This window comes from Blennius ocellaris (assembly GCF_963422515.1).
Source record: "Blennius ocellaris genome assembly, chromosome: 18".
In the NCBI taxonomy this organism is placed as follows: domain Eukaryota; kingdom Metazoa; phylum Chordata; class Actinopteri; order Blenniiformes; family Blenniidae; genus Blennius; species Blennius ocellaris.
Genome location: NC_137667.1, coordinates 13,967,201 through 13,986,582, shown reverse-complemented (window position 1 = coordinate 13,986,582; position 19,382 = coordinate 13,967,201). Strand labels below are relative to the sequence as shown.

General features: G+C 41.5%; 1 protein-coding gene across 3 annotated transcripts in view; it reads right to left on the bottom strand.

The window, feature by feature from the left end:
- Window positions 1-19,382, bottom strand: part of utrn (utrophin) — a gene marked incomplete at its 3' end in the record, with an annotated part of 189,877 nt that overhangs the window by 27,359 nt on the left and 143,136 nt on the right. For 2 of the 3 annotated variants that reach the window (XM_080514402.1, XM_080514403.1), the window contains exons 65-70: window positions 16,117-16,318; window positions 15,414-15,499; window positions 13,825-13,982; window positions 9,242-9,408; window positions 6,470-6,581; window positions 1,530-1,666 (exon numbers count right to left, since the gene is read on the bottom strand). In XM_080514402.1, the coding sequence (XP_080370528.1) occupies window positions 1,530-1,666; window positions 6,470-6,581; window positions 9,242-9,408; window positions 13,825-13,982; window positions 15,414-15,499; window positions 16,117-16,318 (862 nt within the window). Of the gene's footprint in view, window positions 1-1,525; window positions 1,667-6,469; window positions 6,582-9,241; window positions 9,409-13,824; window positions 13,983-15,413; window positions 15,500-16,116; window positions 16,319-19,382 lie in introns of those variants that run through there. The other variant, XM_080514404.1, reaches the window with a different exon arrangement.

Below are 19,382 nucleotides of genomic sequence, written 5' to 3'. Positions count from 1 at the left end.
GGGGTGGTATTGGAGAAGGGCCCGGTGCACTCTGGGGGGAGAGTGAGGCGCCTGCCTGGGACTTCTGCATAATGTGCGTCCAGTTAAATTGCTCCCAGGGCAATTTATGGATGACGGCCAAAGGGACATAAATCAGACGCAGGGCTGCAGACACAAGATCCACAGTGGAGCGATGGCACCTGGGCACTAGGTAAATAAACTAATTGGAGTGGGAAATGACCGCTTTGCACATACTAGCACAAAGTCCAACTTCAGACTCTAAATCACTTGTGGTCTGAAGTTGTTTTTTTTGTTGTTTTTTTCCTTCTCCACAGTAAGGCCATCCATCGACCTGACATGTCCAAGAGTAAGTGGTCATGTGGCGTTCAACCGAGCATGTGACATCTTTTTGTGTCATGTGTTGCAGTTACTGACAAGCTATTTCAAGTCTGAGAAAATCAATTTCAGAAGTGTTATCTCTGCACTGATCTTGACCTAAAACGAGAGGAGAAAGAAGAAAAAAAGTTCATAAATGAATGGCTGCGCTACAAAACGGGTGCTTGAGCTTTCAGAGACGCGAGTTTACCAGGAGGCTCCTCTGATGCAACTGAGCCAGGAAAAAAAAACCAAAACTCAAGCACTTTTTTTGAAATTATGTGTCTTTCTCGGTCACAAGTCCTCAAATGATATGGACACCAAATTGCGGGAGTAACTCTTCAACAAGCAGGTTAAGCCACTTGTCACAAGCGGCCATGCTTTGAAGTGATTTAAAAACAGCTCCAAGGCTTTGAGAAGCAAATCCTGACAGACAGGGAAACTATAAAAAGTCATTTCTTTTTTTTTCCCCTCTCCTTTAATCCATAAATAAATACAGCTTTGTGATTATCTTTGAGGTATCAACTCTACATGAGCGTCAGCCAATCAGACGCAATGAATTTTGTCGCAGCATGAGTATCATCCAATGTCATCCAATATCACAAGCTGATTAGGTAAACAACATTTTGAAAGGGCATTGAGTTATTTCTGTCACAATTAGATTGACCGAGAGAATTATTGCACATCAGGTGGAAGGCGGTAGCAAACGTGATCTACTTATGATAGTTCGCCATAACAATATGACCACTAACAAGTAAATAGCACAGATTTACTCTGATGAAGGGTGGGAGATATATATATATATGAGGCAGATAGTGAATATTGTGTCCTCGAAGTTTAGGTGTGAAGGCTCCCATAAAGGTTTCAGCAGTGTTATATATAGGTTTGTGAGGTGCTACACTGTGTTACCTGGATTTTGCGCTCTACTCAATGTACTTCAATATGCAAGAGTAATAAGCGATGGAGACTGTATCAAGAGCTCAAAAAGTTATTTTATGTAAATGGTACCATAAAGTCAGGGCTGTGTTTACATTGAAAAAAGTGATATACACAATACTAGCACAGTGGCTTTATGGCTGATGGCAACAAACCTTCACATCAACTGTACTTTTATGAATGAGACAATCAGATTTGTGTATAGCTCTGCCTCATAAATACTCCGGAGTTGTACTTACGTTTCCATGTTATCGCCCTCCAACACAGTCTGCACAGGGAGGTAACCCAGTCGCGGGTGCTTGGCAAAGTACTTCTTGGATCGGAATTTGTTCTTCAGCACTTTGGTGAAATCTCGCATGTCCTCGCCCGATGTCGTCTACAGGAATAAAGACGGGAAGAGAGAGAGAGTAAGACACAAAATACTGAGGTTTTTTTTTTTTCTGAATATAAATCTTTTTCCAAGTGTGAATGCAAGTTTATGCATTTCCACAGCGTCTTGTGTACACGTAATCCATAGGCGCATTTGTATGGAAGAAAATCTGCTCGCTAATTAGATACTTAGGAAAGGTGTTCCTTTTGCAGAAGTGCTTTCTGCTACGCAAGCAAACAGCAAATTACCACCAGAGTCTGACCAGAGAGCGAGAAAATCCTCAAACAACTAGTGCTAAACACACGTGCACACACACAGTCAAAACCACAACACTCACAGTTGACAGATAGGCGCAAATGAACAGACTCCGTTGAGTTCACTTGGCTTATTGACTAATCCTCACATTTTAAGACGCTAGCTTGAGCTAGACAACAGCAATTATAAGACAATTGCACAAAAGCTGTTGGGGAATTTGTGAATATGTGTGCCTGCGTGCGTGTGTGTGTGTGTCTGAGTGAGGGCGATAGAGAGAGCTGTATCCTCTATAACTCAGTGGACATGCTCATGTTTATCAGTTGAGCTCCTTGAATTTATCAGTGAAAAGTAATGTATAAACATAAAAGTGAGGGGCAGGGAAGGGGAGAAAGCAGGGAAGATTAAATGCAGCAAAGATCCCCAGAGTTGGAGTTGAAGATGATGCAATAATGAAATGGCTACGAGACCACCGATAGAATCCTCGGCTGACTTCTGTGGAAGCTCAACACAGCATTAGCAAGTGGGCAAAACCAAAAACTACATCTTACGTAAGGAAAGGCAAAAATACTGCAATTACAGTGATCCATACAGCAGAGCCGCGTTCAAATATGACTTTTTCAATATCATTGATCAACACAGTGGTAGGTATGGAAAAATAAAAGAAGCCAAAATCTAATCATATAGCAATAAAAAATAAATCCCAGCATGGCAAAGAGGAGGGATTTGATCAAATCAAACAAGTCTCACAAGCCACCATCTCTCTCTGTAGCCCTTCACGTAATCTGGTTTGTTATTCAATGTGAACTCGATGTTCTCAAACATAAAACTCAAACACATTTTGGTGTGGGTACGGAGAGTATGATAAATACAATTATGTATTGTACGGATGTCTTCAGAGGATATAAGGAAGCAAACACAAAAATATCCAAAATAAAGGCGTGAAGAGAAGTCGAGCTGAACTGTGGGATTGAAAATGACACGATAAACTCATTCAGACACGTTTTTCCATTAGATTTTTCTCTGCCAGGAGGAATACAACTGTGAACTTCTCGCTTTGTATTCTTTTCAACAAATATCCACTATATTGAGGTACGATGAAGCTGTTTATGAGTTTTCTGTATTTTGTATTTTTTTTCACTGAGATTTGAGTCGCCTCACATGGATGATCCACTTGGAGGGAAAAAAAAAAGCTAACAACGGTCCACAATGTATCCTCTACACTAAGTCAGCATTTGACTCCATGTATTGTTTCCTTTCTCCTGACACAATTTCCTGTCGATTACACGGAGATGTACACTGTGACTTTATGGCGGCCATTTTTCAGAGAGATTGTGATAAGTTGTGGCTGTTTTCTGACACCCGGCTCCACTGTACGGCTGATAAGTATTCATCTGATCAGCTCACACAATCTTGTGCCGGTGCCAGTGGGCTATTATCAGCATCTCTTTCCAAACAGAGGAGTTCACTCCCACAATGATTACTCCTCTCCAGCAAAATCCCCCTCATTGCTTATATTAGCGCCATCCCAGTATCCACTCAAGAGCAAACGTACTTGATATATGCACGGCGTGTGTTGTGCAGAAACCAGAGTTAGTGATGGTTGTAGAGGGGGTTTGCTGCCCCCTCCCACCCCACCCCCCCTCGAGCATGCTTTATCATTTGTAGATAAGTAAAGTTGAACACCACTTCAGTCATTTCAAACTGAACGTGCTGTAAAGGTGATAAAAGACTACTTGCAAAATAAGCAACGGTATAAATGTGTATGGCAGTTGGAGAATTATGACGCCAAACTTGTTTTAGCTCCTCCCAGTTGCAGCACACCTGATTGCAATGAGGGGCTCGTTATTGGGCTTTTTTACAACCTTGGTGATGACATCATCATGAGACTCAGGTATGCTGAAGCAGGGCGAGAACTAAAACATGCAGGACAGGGCCCCTCGAGGACCAGGGTTGGTCACCCCTGGTTTAGGTTGTATATATTAAAAATGTACAGGCAAATATCCCAAAAGCCCTCCACTCCACGACTTGCCCTTCTAAGTGTAGAACGCTTACTGGCACGCATTTGTCATCTTTGTATGGGACAAGCCTGGTAACTACTATGCCACCATACTCCATTAAAATTCCTTTTTACTTTTTAAAATAAAGATTACACTTAGTGGGATCGTGGGCGGTGTGATGAAATTTGGATGAGTCAACGAGTTGGCTGCTTTTCCTAAAATTTGAAATGCATTTATCCGATGGGCTTTATTCATTCTGATGTGAAAGCATTGTGATGATCCCTTCGAATCTGTCTGGGACCTCATGTTTTTTCCTACTATCTTGTTTTCTCACCCCGGGTGCTAATGGCGATGCTGGCAAATGAGATACACTTGAATAATTTGTTTTATTCCATTTTTCTAAAATAGAAATATTCCTAAACTTGTTTGGCCGCTGCTGATTTATTTGAACCTGAAGTAGGTTCATAACAGAAGGAAACCAGGGGGAAATATTGCACTTTGGCTATATGTCCACGGACAGAAACAATTTATGTCACACCTCATTACAGCTATGAATGACTTGAGTAAAGTGTAAAAGCAGTTTGATAATTGACAGAAGGCGTAATGAGGTCTGGGCTGATCCCATGATTAAACGCCATCAAAAAAAGCAAAAGCAAAGGCAAAATGTTGACCTCCCTCTGATTGCCCTCTTTCTTCTTAATGGCAATCAGTCCTGAGTGATTAATTCACTCTCGAGTGCGGTGCTAATATTTTCGCAACAGGTTAAGTATTTGTTGCTGCAGCAGGGCTGAAAATAAGATCATGTTCTTTCAGAGGTGCAGCAGTCAGCTGCTGGCTATTTCGGCCCATGGAAGAATGATCACCCCTCGCTAAAGCTGCCGCTAGCAACTCAATATCTATCCCATTTGCAAAATTGAAAAAGCAAATTAAAAGACAGAAATGAGAAACATGGAAAGAACGTTCAGCCACTCAGAATATGATGTTAAGCAATATTGAAAGAAGTTAGCCACAAGTGAGAAATCCTAATTGAGAAAGAGGGAGCAATGTTCACTTTTGCCGCTCTCCCCTTTTTCCCAATATTCTTCTCTCTATGTGTAGTGGTTAAGCGAAATATTGGTTTATGGTAGAAATGGAAAAAAAAAAGCCCCAAGAGCGCCTTGAACATTTTACTATTTGTTCATGCGGATTCAAATTAATCCGGAGGTCTTTTGGGAGGCTGGATTGAGAGACAAGTAGGAGAATTCTGTGTAGTGGGTCTGGTGTCAGAGGTAAATATCTGTGTCATGCATACACTTTGTTACAGTCGACTTGATGTCGAATTAAACAAAACAACTGGTTATAACAAGCTTTTCCTTTCAAATGTATTGTGATTGTGTTAATTGCATTTAACAATTGTATGCTATATATTTCACAGATCCATTTTATTCTCAAAAAAACTCATTTGTGAATTTTACATTTTGAAGAAATTCAAAAAGTTCCAAATCCCCTCCTTCAAAATAATGTTATCAATTGGTGAATGGCTCACATTACATTACACATTTACATGAACTAAATGTGTATCAGTGCAACTTTTTTTTTTTTGACCGAGATGCATTCTTGCAGTACAAATGTTTTTTTTATAGCACCAACGAGCCCAAACGCTTAGAAACACAGCGATCCAGCATCATCAGTGCTAACCTTGCTTAATGCCTGTGGGATTGCTAACCTAATGTAATCCACCTTTATTACCGTTTCTTTGTCAGTATCATAAAATTCACAGTTACTTTGAGTCCCATTTATTTAGTAAATTGTGTGTTGCCAACTCAGCTGCAGCGTCTCGTGGCCTCTGGTGACCTCACATAAAACTCACTTTCATCACTTCCAAACAGCTTCGTATAAACATTTGGGAATAGAGGTTTCAAAGTGGATGTCAGGACAAAAACAATCAAACGGGTGCAGCTTGAAAAAAAGTAAATTAACTCCAAACTTTACGTTCAAGTCTTCCAGCAGGACGACGTCTCAGAAATAGTTTTCTAAGTCTGGAGAGGAGAAAGTTAACTGGGCTGCACTGAGCACTGACCTAAGCCCTGTCCAGCACCTTTTGGATGAACTGGAAAACCAATTGCGATCTCACAGCTCTATTGATTGCGCAACGTGACTGAGCATCGGCGGCAAGGCGGACTGAAAACTCCTTCGAGACCTTAAAATCTGGCCCTTTCATGGTGGATAAGGCTGGAAGGAAGTCTTTAAATGTTACTTAAGAAACAAATAATGTAACTAAATGCTAGAAGAACATAGAAATTAAAAACACTGGTATGCTCTCAGCGAATATGTAAGTGGACTGAATTTATGCATGAAAGTCTCCAGAAATATGTTAGTTCTTCAGACAAGCATGACTCTGCCTGGATCAGAGGAGTCATTTGACATGAGACAGAAATATAGTTCTGGGGGTAGCAAGCGTCAGAAATCTGACGTGTAAACTGGAGTGCCTTCGTTAAGTGGCTCAGAGGGCTGCGTGGAAATGTGGGAAGGAGCTATGAGATATGAGACTGAACATATGTCAGTGTGCGCGTCTCACCGGTGTACAGTACTCCACCATGGGGTAGTTGAGCTTGTGGCCCTTGGCGGTGCGTCCGGAAAAGAAGCAGCTCTGACACACGTCGTAGTTGAAATGCTTCAGACTGCGGTACCTGAAGAGCAGAGGGAGAGAAAGGTGCAAAAGTGAGTTGGAAAGTTTTTGTCTGATGTGGGTGAATCAAAGCTGGATTTGTGGGGACTTACAGTATGTGTCTTTCTGCAAAATCCCATTTGGGCAGATGTCTCCCTTATAGGGACAATAGATAAGACTTCACTCTGTATGTCGCACATTTTCAGTGTGAAGACGTAATTTAAGCTTTGGAGGAGAACATGTCTTATCATTCTAAGTACTTCTGGTTAACTTTGTCCATGTCCACGCAATTAAATGTTACTGATTTTCTACTGTCACCATCACATAGTCCTCAGTGGGAACACGTTCATACATGCACACACACACACACACCACTAAAAAGTGAGCAACAACAACTGTCAGGATGTTGTTCCCAACAGCCACCTCAGCCAGAAGGCCATTTAACAGCTAAATTGAGACAGGAGCCATTCAGACATAATGGCTTAAGTCTTTTATCTCTCTCTCTCTGTCTCTCTTCTCTCCAGCTCTTCCAAGGTTAGCTGACTGATGAGCTACCAAAGCGAGCCATATATCAAAGGATGCAACAGTGCACACGACACGACAAGTCAACTCTTCCATTTACATATTTGACAAGTCGCATATTCCTATAAGAGAAGGAGGTTAAGTCACCTTCATTCAGGACAAATTAAGATGGACCTTTGTTAATAAGTGTTGCCACTGGCAGATTGAGTTAATTATGGTAATGGTTTAGTCTGAACATCAAAGTAGACTTATCACCTTATCTGTTAAGAAAACTTTTTTTTAATAGTACTACTACTCCCTCAGCCTGGCCTTGACCAAGACATTCTTTGGAACGTTTGGAAACGTCTACATTTAGTTTTGGTTCTTTCAAACTATTGATGTTCGCTGAACAGTTGAGTACAAAAGAAAAAATGGTAAGAAACAAAAGTGGCAAGTATTCAGGAGATTTTTTTTTCTTTTTCTGGTTCGTTGATTTTTTTTTTTCCCAAAAACCTTTTATTCACCGCTTACATTTCAACAAATCTGCGCTTTGTCTTTTTTACATTTTCATAGCAGTGCAGGACGTCTTTCAACCTCCATGGAGGCAAATCAGAGTTATCCAAGTTCCAAGTTAGAAATGTATAAACAATGTGTCAATAAAGGAAAAAAATTAATCTTTTGTCATTGGTACTGTTGTAATTAAGATATAAAAAATATACTTGTTTTTGCACTTCCCTCCCCTCATTTTCTATTCATCATTTATCAGAATTCTCAGCAGCAACTAATGAGCACTTGAGATTATTCGGCACGGTGCAAGGTGACGTATCGTCTGAAAGCGTTGCGAGATATGTACTTTTCAGGCAGTGAATTTTTTTTTTGCAGGTTTCTCGATCCAACTTTTTCCAAGCAATTTATTCAGTTTCCATATGCAAGAATACTTTCCACCTCAGTGCTGATATACTGCTAATTTATTCAAAGCAATTTCTTCGCTGATCATTTTGGTATTTGGCAAATTTTGAAACAGTCAACCTATTTAAGCACTTTCATTAGTCTCATACCATCTGTATAATAAACGATGCCACGTAGTGATAACCACAGAGTGTTAATTATTGCTTTCAGTTCCAACGATGCAAGTGGGTATATAACGGCAACGGTTTGCTTGAATGCACAGGAAATGGCGCATGTTGAATGAGGAACAGCAGCTTGTTAACCATCTCGCAAAATTTGTTGCTGATGAGTTGACATTTATCAAGTGTTAACGCATTGTTGACATGAGATCCATTACATTCAGAGAGCTCCGTCATTCTGGTGCCGAGCTGGATGAAAAACCGCAGGAGACAAAGAGGAAAAAAATTGCATCTATTTGTAACGCAGCCGGTGTCATGTCTCAAGACCACACAAAACGCCCGCTATGCATTTTCTTTCCGCTTTCACTCCCGCTCGCTGACTTTCCCCTCCTGCTGTCGCTCGCTCTCATCCATCAATGACAGAACTTGGGAGACGTGTGCTTCATCAAATGTCTGAGTGCGTTTCTCTTTCTGCTGGCAAAGCAAGGAATGTGAAGAGGACATCCCTGCCAGCCTGCTTCACTTGGCGGGGTGTTGGACCTCCCCTCCCCGAGAAAAACCAAGGCTCCGAGTGTGGTCAGGGAAGGACTGAATATCGACTGACAGAAGCTGTTGATCCTACCGTTTGAATGTAAGTCATGAAGAACTGACGAAAACAAAAGGGGCTACCATTACGGTTCGACAGGTTTGATTGTCAGCAGCACTGAGTATCAGGTGCCCGTCTATTATGAGTGCTTATCAAGTGATTGGGTGTTTTTGAACCTTTCGAATGTGGCTCCGTATCCTATGTTTGTGAGTCTCCTTGTGTTTGTGAGTGCGTCTGCATGTTTTACTGCAAACATTGGGATGGTATTTAGTCAGTGGTGTATCAGCTGCTGACATTTAGATAAATGCCTGCCCTCCAGAGCAGATCTGCCCTTTATGCTCAACCAGGAGAGAACAACGCAGAACAGTGCCATATTGGGTAAGTGTGCCTGTGTACGTGTGTGTGTGTTAGTTTGTAAGTGTGTGCCCGTTACAAATTGCACAGTTAATTCATTACCTTTCATCATTTCGTCCGTTCCATAAATGCAAACTTAAATGCGAAATAAGATGTGGGAGTGAGTGCGTTTACCTGAAGCCAACAATGGGACACTCCTTGCAGATGTTACACTTGGCCTGATGTTTCGCCGTCTCCGCCGCAGCCACTCTGTGCAGGACAGGAAGCCAGACCATCGACTGCGGCTCCAGGCGCATCCAGTCGACAAACTGCCGAGGCTCCAGCTCCACCTTATTGGTGACCTGGTCATAAGTTGAGGAAAACAAAACTTTATCCTTGTTCAAATGTTAGCATCTATTTACACACAGAGCTAATACAGTTTGAGGGAGAATTGTGCAGAACAGACATAAAAAACAAGCTGTAAGTCTTGACTTGTTACCCAACAGCTAATAAAGACGCAGACAAATTTAGGGTGACTATACACATTAAAGTGACAAGTCCCAAAGGAGCAATAGAGCTTTGAATTGTGAACCAGGACTAAAGAACTTTTATGAGCTCCTCATTCATGTTTATTAGTAGAAATATCTTACAGTAAACATGGATTGATTTTAACACCCTCACTGTCCTTGCTCATGACCATAGCTGTACAATCAGGCATGAAGCTCTGCTCAAATATCTGTGAAAATGTCTCCCTCACTCCTACTCTTAACTGCTGCTTAACACTTTTGGTGATGTTACTTTCAAAGTGGATGGTACTTTTAAAACGCTTCACTGGCTGTTTGAAGTAAGGAGAGGAACATTTTGGATAGTTTGAATTCTTTATGTCACTGTAGAAACTATAAATCTTTGCCAACTTAGACAAGATTCAATCTTTCAATTCTGAATTACCTCTCACAAGAAACCCTACCTGAACGGAACTAATGAACGCAGCAGTGTTTTGTCTGCGCCATCTTGGTTCAGCTTTGGATAATAATGAACCAATTGGAAAAGCCAAACTCAGAGAGCAAGAAGCTTTGACATAGCTGCTGTTAGAGCTAAACAAATCAAATGCAACCTTTCCATCGTCTCTGACAGACAAAAAGGGCAACAAAGGGCAGAATACATTTGCAATAAGAAGAGAGAATATTCAAAAGGAATAGTGTGTGTGTGGGTTCCACTGATCCCTTCCCAAAGCTTATACTGTTCAAGACTATAGAGAGCCTTGACTGTATTAGCATATTCTTCTTAAAATTCACACAAGCAGAAAGAAATACATTCAAACCTGAAAATTGGAATGAGGGGTAGAATTTTTCAATTAAAATTCAGCTGCTTTTCAAAACCACATTCAAAAGTGAGATAAGACGACAATACGACACTAACCAAAAAATGTCTTGACATCAAAAACTATTATAAAAGAAAAACTGGCACATGGTGTCAAAAGTAAACTTATATTAGTATACTTATCCAAATAGTGGCTGCCACCCTCTTTTCCCATCGTCTGTTTATTCCAGGTTGCACTACTCAATGTCAACTTGAAGAAAATACTATTATTTATTATTTTTGTCTCCTTCTTATATGTTTTGTTACCTTTCAAAATGCTTTTTAGTCATATGGTTCTCTCTTTTCTATTTTAGCTTCTGGAAACAGTTTGGCAATATGATCCACTTTGAGTATAAGAGATGTTACATAAATAGAGATTTTTGACATTACTATTAAAGAAGTAGAAGTAAAGAAAAAATACAATGCAATTTGAAGTACGGAGGTAACACAGACTTTAGACATTCACAGGACAACACGGGATGTGACACATGTGGAAATAATCATCCCTCTGCCTTAGACAGATAACTTCCTACTGTTGTTCATATATTCCTTCACTTTGAGTCGAGAGACAATTGATTCAATTCAATTCAATTTACTTTTATTCATCCCCAAGGGGCAATTAAAGGCAGGACACCGAGTAGTTCATGTGAAGACAACAATAAAACCGTTGTTGTCCAAAACAACATGTGTGAATGAAAGAATATGACTAATGGTGTAAAGTGCCTTGAGACTGCTAAAGCGGTGAAAATGTACTCAAAAAGTATCGTCTATGTACCATTTCACTTCCACAGAAAAAGTGCCAATTTTCCCACATCTTTTGTTCAATGCTACAATACCCGTGCCTCGAGAAAAAGAAAAAAGGATTAAAACATAATTGTTTTCCCTGCTTTGAGAAACACCGCGAGACTGCAGCATAAGTTTGTCGATCAGGTTATGGCTCTGGAAAAGAAGTGGGGAAACTTTGAGGGAATCCTTCACCCGCTGACGTCTGAAATCGTCTTTACACCCTCCACCTCCCTGTTTGACCTTCCCCCGCACAAGCTCTCCGTCTCCCCTTTCACATGCATTAGTCTCATATGCGCCTTCTCACCTTCCTCTTTGCCGTCTAATGGCAGAATTATGGCACTTACAGATTAATTACCGCTGAGCTGAAAGGATGGCTCGGCGGACGGACGGACGGATAAATGGAGGAGAACGACAAAGGGACAGTGAGAGAAGCCATATTTATGGCGCTGCAGCTCATTCATCACACACCCATTAAAGCAAATGGACTGGGTGACTGCACTGTCACTGGCAGGGCAAAGTGACACACAGGTGGCACTGGATTCAGCTTGTCCATGTGCATGAATGTGTAAATGAGAGAGCATGAGGGCGGGAGCTCATGGGTCTGGTTTCCACCTGCCAACCTGGCTGGATGATTAAATGATTAATGAGAAACTGGACTACAGCTGGCAACCAATTCACCACCAAGTCTGTCAGCCTTTTTGAGTGTGCATTCAGTCATGTTCTGCTTCTTTATCTGCAAACATGTATATCATGACAAAGAGCATGAACTGTCTGCTGGGCGGTAAAGATTTTAATTTCGTGAATTTGCATTGTCGAGAAAGATGTAAAAATGAGCCCCCGCTGCTATTTTGGGAGTTGCAGCCCAGACAAATTTATAGCATCCTAATTTTAATGTTTGGCTCCCATTTATGATCGCTGAAGCATGAGCCAGGAGAGACAAGAGTGAGAAAAATGAAACGGATATCCCATGGGATGAAGACATCATTAAATGCCAGTAACGTCCAGAGATAAACCCGGAGAAAAGTGGTTAGCTGGCTGCAGTAAAACACTAGAGGACAGCCAGCAGAAGACTGGAGGCTATTTGAGGTTTCATGGTTGGTCAGCAGAGCTTAAATTTTAAACGATTTTCACAGGATGGAAAGAGGCAGGTGATAGCAGGCTGGGGGAACCACGGGAAACTGGGGTGTTTAATGACAATTAGCTCTTGGAAGATGCACTGAATCCTGATCTCAAATAGCAATGGCCAACCTGTCTACAACAGTTACCAATATTAAACCCCTTGCAGGCTACTTCAGGCAACCTGTGGTTGGTCTGACTGTAAAAACTTGACATAAAAAATACATAAAGATGGTCAAGCCCACAGGTGAGTGTTGGCAGGGATGGATCAAGCTCTTTGCAATGCAGTGTAACAGCCTCACAATCTTGCTGGAGCTGATGCTGTTCAAGTTTTGGGGTACCGGATCAGATAGGTGTGGATTCACATCGTAGACCAGCTCAGCCAGTGTGACAAACCAGAGGTCATACGTCAGATTTCTTTTTTTTTCCCCCCCATCACTTCACTGTGAGAGAAGGAAGAAACAAAACTGACAGGAAATGTCCCTCAGGCATCCTTTTTTAAAAGGAATATATAGACTCCATAGGCATCTTTATTTTCTATAGACCAATATAAAAGGCTTATATATTATTCAGTGTTGGTGCATACAGCAGTAATAAAAGACCCTAAGCAATACAATCCAGTGACCACACTATTGAAGAGAAATATGCTCTTTGAGCAGTAAGACCACCGTAACGTATTCTTCTTTGTCAAGTCAGTCAGTAACAGTTACATTTACAAGTCTCAGTTTGTCATATTCGAAGTCAGTTGGTGAACTGCTGCTTATCTGTCTTGCTCACTGAGTCCAATGTTAAATTTCGCATCAGCATTTTGAAAAGCAGTTTCCTCCAGTGAACAGCAGCTGTGTGACCATTTTCTTAAACTTCTACTTATTGAAAGACTGTTGCTACGTTTATAGTTGAACAACTCTGTGTATCTGACAGTAATATGAATCACGACAAAAAATATAGAAAGTCATATCAATTCCATTCTCTCTTTAACCTGAGTTAATACCCGTGTCAGGGACCCACAGCAATGATCCGTCGATCGCGATTGTAATTACAAACGTGAACACATGGCTCTGCTCCCCATACTGTGCAGCCCGTGAACCAGTTTTCAAAAAGGTGTAAATTACTTGTCTCACAGTTAAGCATCATGGTCATTTTAAGCACCAAAAACCTGGTATTTATTTAAGGTACTTCAAATTACTGTATCAGTGTGTATATTTCAAGGTAAAAATGATCAAAAGCATACATGTTGATTTAAAGTGGTGACAAACATCTCGTCATTTTTATTAAATGCCACAACGGGCATACATCTTTGGGGTACCATGTGGCTCTCTGGTAGAGACAGTGACAGAAATCAAAAATTTAATATCTTGATAAAGTAGACCTCTAGGTTTTCTGTTTATGGGAATACAATCCATTTTCCATAAGCAGCTGAACTGACGTCACCTTTTTATCCCCATGTGTGTACTAATGATGTGCTTATGTAGCGTTTGACAGGTATGTGGCCAGTGTGCATTTCTGTATATACGTACATGCTGGAAGCAGCTGCGGACACTGGGCTCAATGTTGGATCCTCCGAAGGCGGCCACCTCCCCCAGCTGCCTCGGGATCTGAATGGCCTCATGAAGCAGCAGACCAAGCTGCCTCTGGTCACAGGTGTCGCCTGCTGATGCGACCTGGCTGAAGAGGTCTGTGAGAGAGGACGAGTAAAGCAGAGTGAGCAAAAAAATAAAACAGGAAAGAAAAAGAAAAGGGAGTGAGATACAAGTCTGAGCTTGTGGGTAATATTTTCAGCGAAAGACACGGGTAAAAATAGATGTGGGGGGAGAGATAGAGAGAGTGATGTATAGCAGGGAGTAGGAGGAACAGTGTGGTGTATATATGTGGGTTGTAGGTGGTTGGTAGGATGCAGAGAGAATTGAGAAACAGGATGCATTTTTAATCTTTCTGTTTTACTTCTTTCGTGCCAGACCTTTTTTTTTTTTTTACACCCAGTGTTATCTCTTCTTCTCTGCCTCTAACTCTCCGAGACCTCAACATAAAGATTGACAGGACAGAACCGGATATGGCTGCCAGCCTGGTGACACAGGCTTGACCAGTGAACATGTTGACGGCGTGATTCTTTTTTTTTTTTCTTTCTTTCTTTCTTCAGATGAAGTCACGAAACATCGCCAGAGCTCATGCACAAAGTGAGCAAGGTAATTCAGAGAAACAGTGAAGGGCATGACAGGTCTTTCTGCTCTGCTTGCAGCTGTCTTTGATCTCTGTGTGAAGCGCGGCCCTGATGCCAGCTCCAGTTATATATTTCTGTCGAGTGTGTGTTGGTGTGGGAGTGTATGTGTGGCTCATGCAGACTCATGTGTTTGTGGCCATACAACCTCTGACGGCAACAAATCAACCCCGAAATCTCCCACTGAATACACGACACACTAAATGACAACAAACCCCGCTGATTAGACAGATGTATAGACCTGTGTGCACTGCAGTGTTATTTGCATGAGAACAACATTCACTGACACTCCAAAAAAAAAAAAAAAAAAGTAAAGGAGCAGGGACGCAATCAACCGTGCTTGATACCCTTCTCAGTCTAACAGAAGCTGCCAGTGGAACAAATAGGCTCAGGGAAGGAGTCCATGCAATGGCAAGAGAAAAGCAGGAAAAGGAGAACAGGGAAAGCGAGATGCTAAGAGAGAATTGAAGCCAGGGTGAGTAAGATGAGACAGAAAGCAAAGGGGACGTGTTAGACAGATGAACAGTGGTGTGAGCAGTGACAGCAAAGACAGCAAAGAGATAAAGCAGCAGAAACAAAGAGCAGGAAGCCAAAATGACAGTCTCCTCCCAGTGCAGCAAGCCTATAGTCACGCTTTCTAATCCTCAAAAATAAATCAGAATGGAAAATTAAATAAAGAACAGGGGGGGAATGCGTAGGAGGTCTCTCATCCAATTAGACGAACCATTCCAGAACTTCCCTCTCTCTCTTACCACGAGTTTGATTAATACTGCTGGGATTACAGCTATGGTGGAGTGGCATGGGGTGAAAGCTGGCCAGCACAGTGGGGTGGGGGTGTATTTTGATACATGTGTACATCAGCAAATACATCACCTTCTCATCAGCACTTACATTTGTATTTCTCCTCCAGGTGCCCCTTGGAAAGAGACAGCAAGCCAATCTTCATAGACAGGACACGGATCTTTCCACTGCGGCCACTGCAGACAAGCCCAGAGAGCAATCAGTCATGTTTATTATGGGTGTAAGCCTGTCTCACATCTATGTTTGTGTGCATTCAGTTCATTTCCATCCTTAATTACGTGCAGCAGCAATGACAGAAAGTCATAATGCATCTTGAATAGGAGGAGCCTTCAGCTGTGTGTGTGTTTGCAGCATTGTGATATTATAATTGGATTTTCCATGTATAGTTTATAGATTACTAAGAGTATTTACAAGATGTGAGCGCACACATGATTACATAGGGAATGTGCTGCATGTTCACACTTGTTCAGGCTATATTTAAAAATATGTATTTGTATGTTTCTTCCCAAAGAAACGCAGGAAACACTCATTTGCATCCTAAAGGGGGCGGAATTGCATTTATGCATAAAGCACAGAAAATGACTGGCCAATCTGACTTAAGAAATTCAAAGAACTAAATTCTGTGGCATATTTCAATCTGTAAACAAGCAAGAGCATCAACAAGCAGCTACGTTATATTACAGCACTCTGATGTCAACATCAGAGGCTTTTTCAGTCGGCGAGGATGCTGCGGGAAAGCACGTTGGCCGATCCATAACCTCGATCCTGAATGTGAAACAGATGGCGCACGCACGTGTCGTAAACATTGAGCAGCCAGTTGAGACACATGTCAACGCAGAGGGGCACGTTGACCAGGTCTTTATGCTCCTGCTCCAGGCCGTCGTAGATGGACGTCAGGCAGTTGATGACATCGGGAACGGTCAGCAGCTGGTTGTTGTTGGTCAGTTTGTGCTGCTCAAAGGTGTTCTGGGCGACGCTCAGGTCCAGCAGGTCCACTGAAGACAGGATTTCAGAATGAAAGGCAGAAAAGAGATGGGAGGAAAAGAAAGGATGGCAAAGAAGAGAGGGAGAAAGTTAACGAGGATACAGAAATGGCGCAAGGAGACAACACCATGAGTAACCTTTCCCTTCTTGTTCATTGGGCTCTCAGCTGTCAACAGATTTTTATAGAAAGTCCCATGAAATCTGGGAAGGATGTGAGGCCGAGAATTGTGCCGATTATTCATAGAAGTTTTTTCAAAGGTATAGAAATGAATCATATTTTGTCCAATATAGTTCAAAACAACCAAGTGTGTTGGTCTGCCGGGAGTACAGACAGAGAACAGACTTAGCAGTGTGGTGAAATATTAATATTAGACAGAAATGTGAACCAAAAAAAGACAAACGAGGGAGAAAATGTCAGTCAGACTAAGTGCAGGCTGTTTTCCCCGTAATCTAATCTGTTGTCTACTCCTCCAGTGACTGAAATAAGAAAGCATGTTATATATATATTTCAATATCTCAATTATGGTAGCGTCATGTTCTATACTCTAAGTTTCTCTCGCTCAGTAATGGAGCTTGAATGTAGGAGCGACTGAGCCAACAGGCAGAAAATTAAGCAAGACAGCCTCATCTAGCAACTTTGGGAAAATATTATTCGATGAAATAAGCAGCTACATATACACTCACAAGCAGACCAAACGAAAAACAGGTTTTATTTGTGTTCAACATCCCTTTATGCTCAAAACTTTTTTTTTTCTACTCTCGTTGCCATGCTGTCCAAACCAGACATCCTCAGCTTCTCCTTCTGTCCTTCATGGCCAATCATAGCCAGGCAGCCTTTAATACCTCGGTGGTCTGTTTGAAAGAAACAGTTTGTCTCTCTTGATGCCTCCGTCTTTGTGGTTGTGAGTTAAGATTATTCTTTGTTTGTCCAGAGCTCTCAGTCATGGGAGTTTGGCCTCAGTCCTTGTTACTGTGATCCCTTTGTGGTTGCTTTTGCTTTTGCTTAATTGAGGATAACCTTGTTGGTTTCCCTTTGTGTTTTCATTGATGCCTTATTTGCACATGTATTGTAGTTTAGATTTTCTGCCTCTCTTTGTTCTTTGTTAATCAATGTACCTGAATGTATTAAATGATTTTACTTCCACCAACAACATCTGGTCTTATGCTGCTTTCCTTCCCTGTGTCGTGACATCAGAGAAAGAGAAAAGCTCCATTGGTAAGAAATTAAATTATGACCAGTTTCAAATAAATGTGGTCTTTCATATGATTTAGGACCGAGCCCGACATGAAATAACTTCAACTGACACTATTGTATGGTATCAAAAACACTGCAGTCAGCTGCAACCTGGCAAAGAATAAACGGCCACAATGCAAGTTTTACAAAATGTGAAACTGCTCCTTCAAGCTGATTTTATTGAGCGTATAACTTTAAATCTATGCCGAAGAAATAAATTGCTTTTGAATGTCATATTTTTTTTAAATGAAAGATGGAAAGTGAGTTAATTAACACCTTACTTAAGGTCGTCAAAAGGTTAAACAGTACAGAAAATAAGCAGCTCGCAGATTTAGGTTGAACAGCGAGGATGTTTATTCTGAACTTTACCACATCTCATTGTTATTTTTGTTTATACTAAATCGTTTCAGGTGTACAAAAATATATGAATGACATGAGCTCTTATGACTGCATGAGATATGAAGCGCAAATAAAATCTTTTCTCCCTGCAAGTCTTCCTCTGAACCTGGACAACCTTCCCTCACAATATGCAAACCCTTCTCTGATTCACAATAATTTCACCTTTCCTCACTTATGCCGCCATCCCCTTTGTTCCTGAGACAGTGCTAATTACTGGAGTAATCCACATGGAGCGGACACAGCAGGGCAGTCATGCTATCAGAAAGCAAAACTTTCCTTCTCTCCAGCTTTGTCATTAAACAGTCAGATATGAAGCTGGGAAGCTGTGGCACATCAGTGGGATGCCATGCAAGCTCATTTGTGCTTCTCCAGCCCCCTGGCACAGACTTAACCCAATTAGCCACTTTATAGTTTCCTTGTCATGCAAGTGTGTGTGCGTGTGTGTGCGTGTGTGTGTGTGAGTGTGATTCTGTGCTGCACAAAGGCAAAACAGTAACAAATTCAAGGATCTCCAAGTAGAGATTTCATATTAATCCAGGCTAATAACTAATAACTACTGATCCTTCTGCTGTGCCTGTGTATTTGTATGTTTGTGTAATTTTGTATGTGCGCTATTCATGTGGCAGCTTTTCTAATCTAATGGATGAAATTGAATTGCAGTGCCCCAAGTCGAAATCACTCAGGCTAATGCATTCCCGTCACAAACAGACCCAGACGATAGGAGAAGCACTATGAGATAGTAAAAGTAAAATGCCTGAATCGTTCAAACTCATTAATGACCAACACTACGCTTTGCTGCCCACGATTACCCATATGCACACACACACCTGTCTGAGACATAGTATATATCTGTTGCCCGTAGTGCGCACAGAGAAAATGACCCACATGAGTGTAGACGAGCAGCGCTTCTTGTAATGATAATGTCAAGAGCTGGAAAATAGTTAACATTTGTCACCATTATTATACAAAGCTGGACCAAGAAGCTGCTGCCTTCGCGCACCTACAGTGTGTGTGTGTGTGTGTGTGTGTGTGTGTGTGTGTGTGTGTGTGTGTGTGTGTGTGTGTGTGTGTGTGTGTGTGTGTGTGTGTGTGTGTGTGTCTCAAAGCTACCATTACATACAAGAAAACAGCAGGTCTCGTTTTCAGAAAAACATTTTTCACCCTTAAAAAAAAAAAAGAAGAATTCCACCTGTTCACACCAAATAATGAGTGTGCTCAACAGGCTTAACACAACTACCAGCTGCAACTGTTTGTTGACAAGACACATGGACACAGGAACTCGTGTGTGTGTGTGTGTGTGGGTGTGTGTGTGTGTGATATTTTAAGGCCAAAATCTCCTCGGATACAGTGATATTCTGGCACTACATCTGGCAAAGCTACAAATCATTACTGCACCCCCCTCGTTGGAGCAGATTATCAAAAGAAGCCGACCAAAACCGACA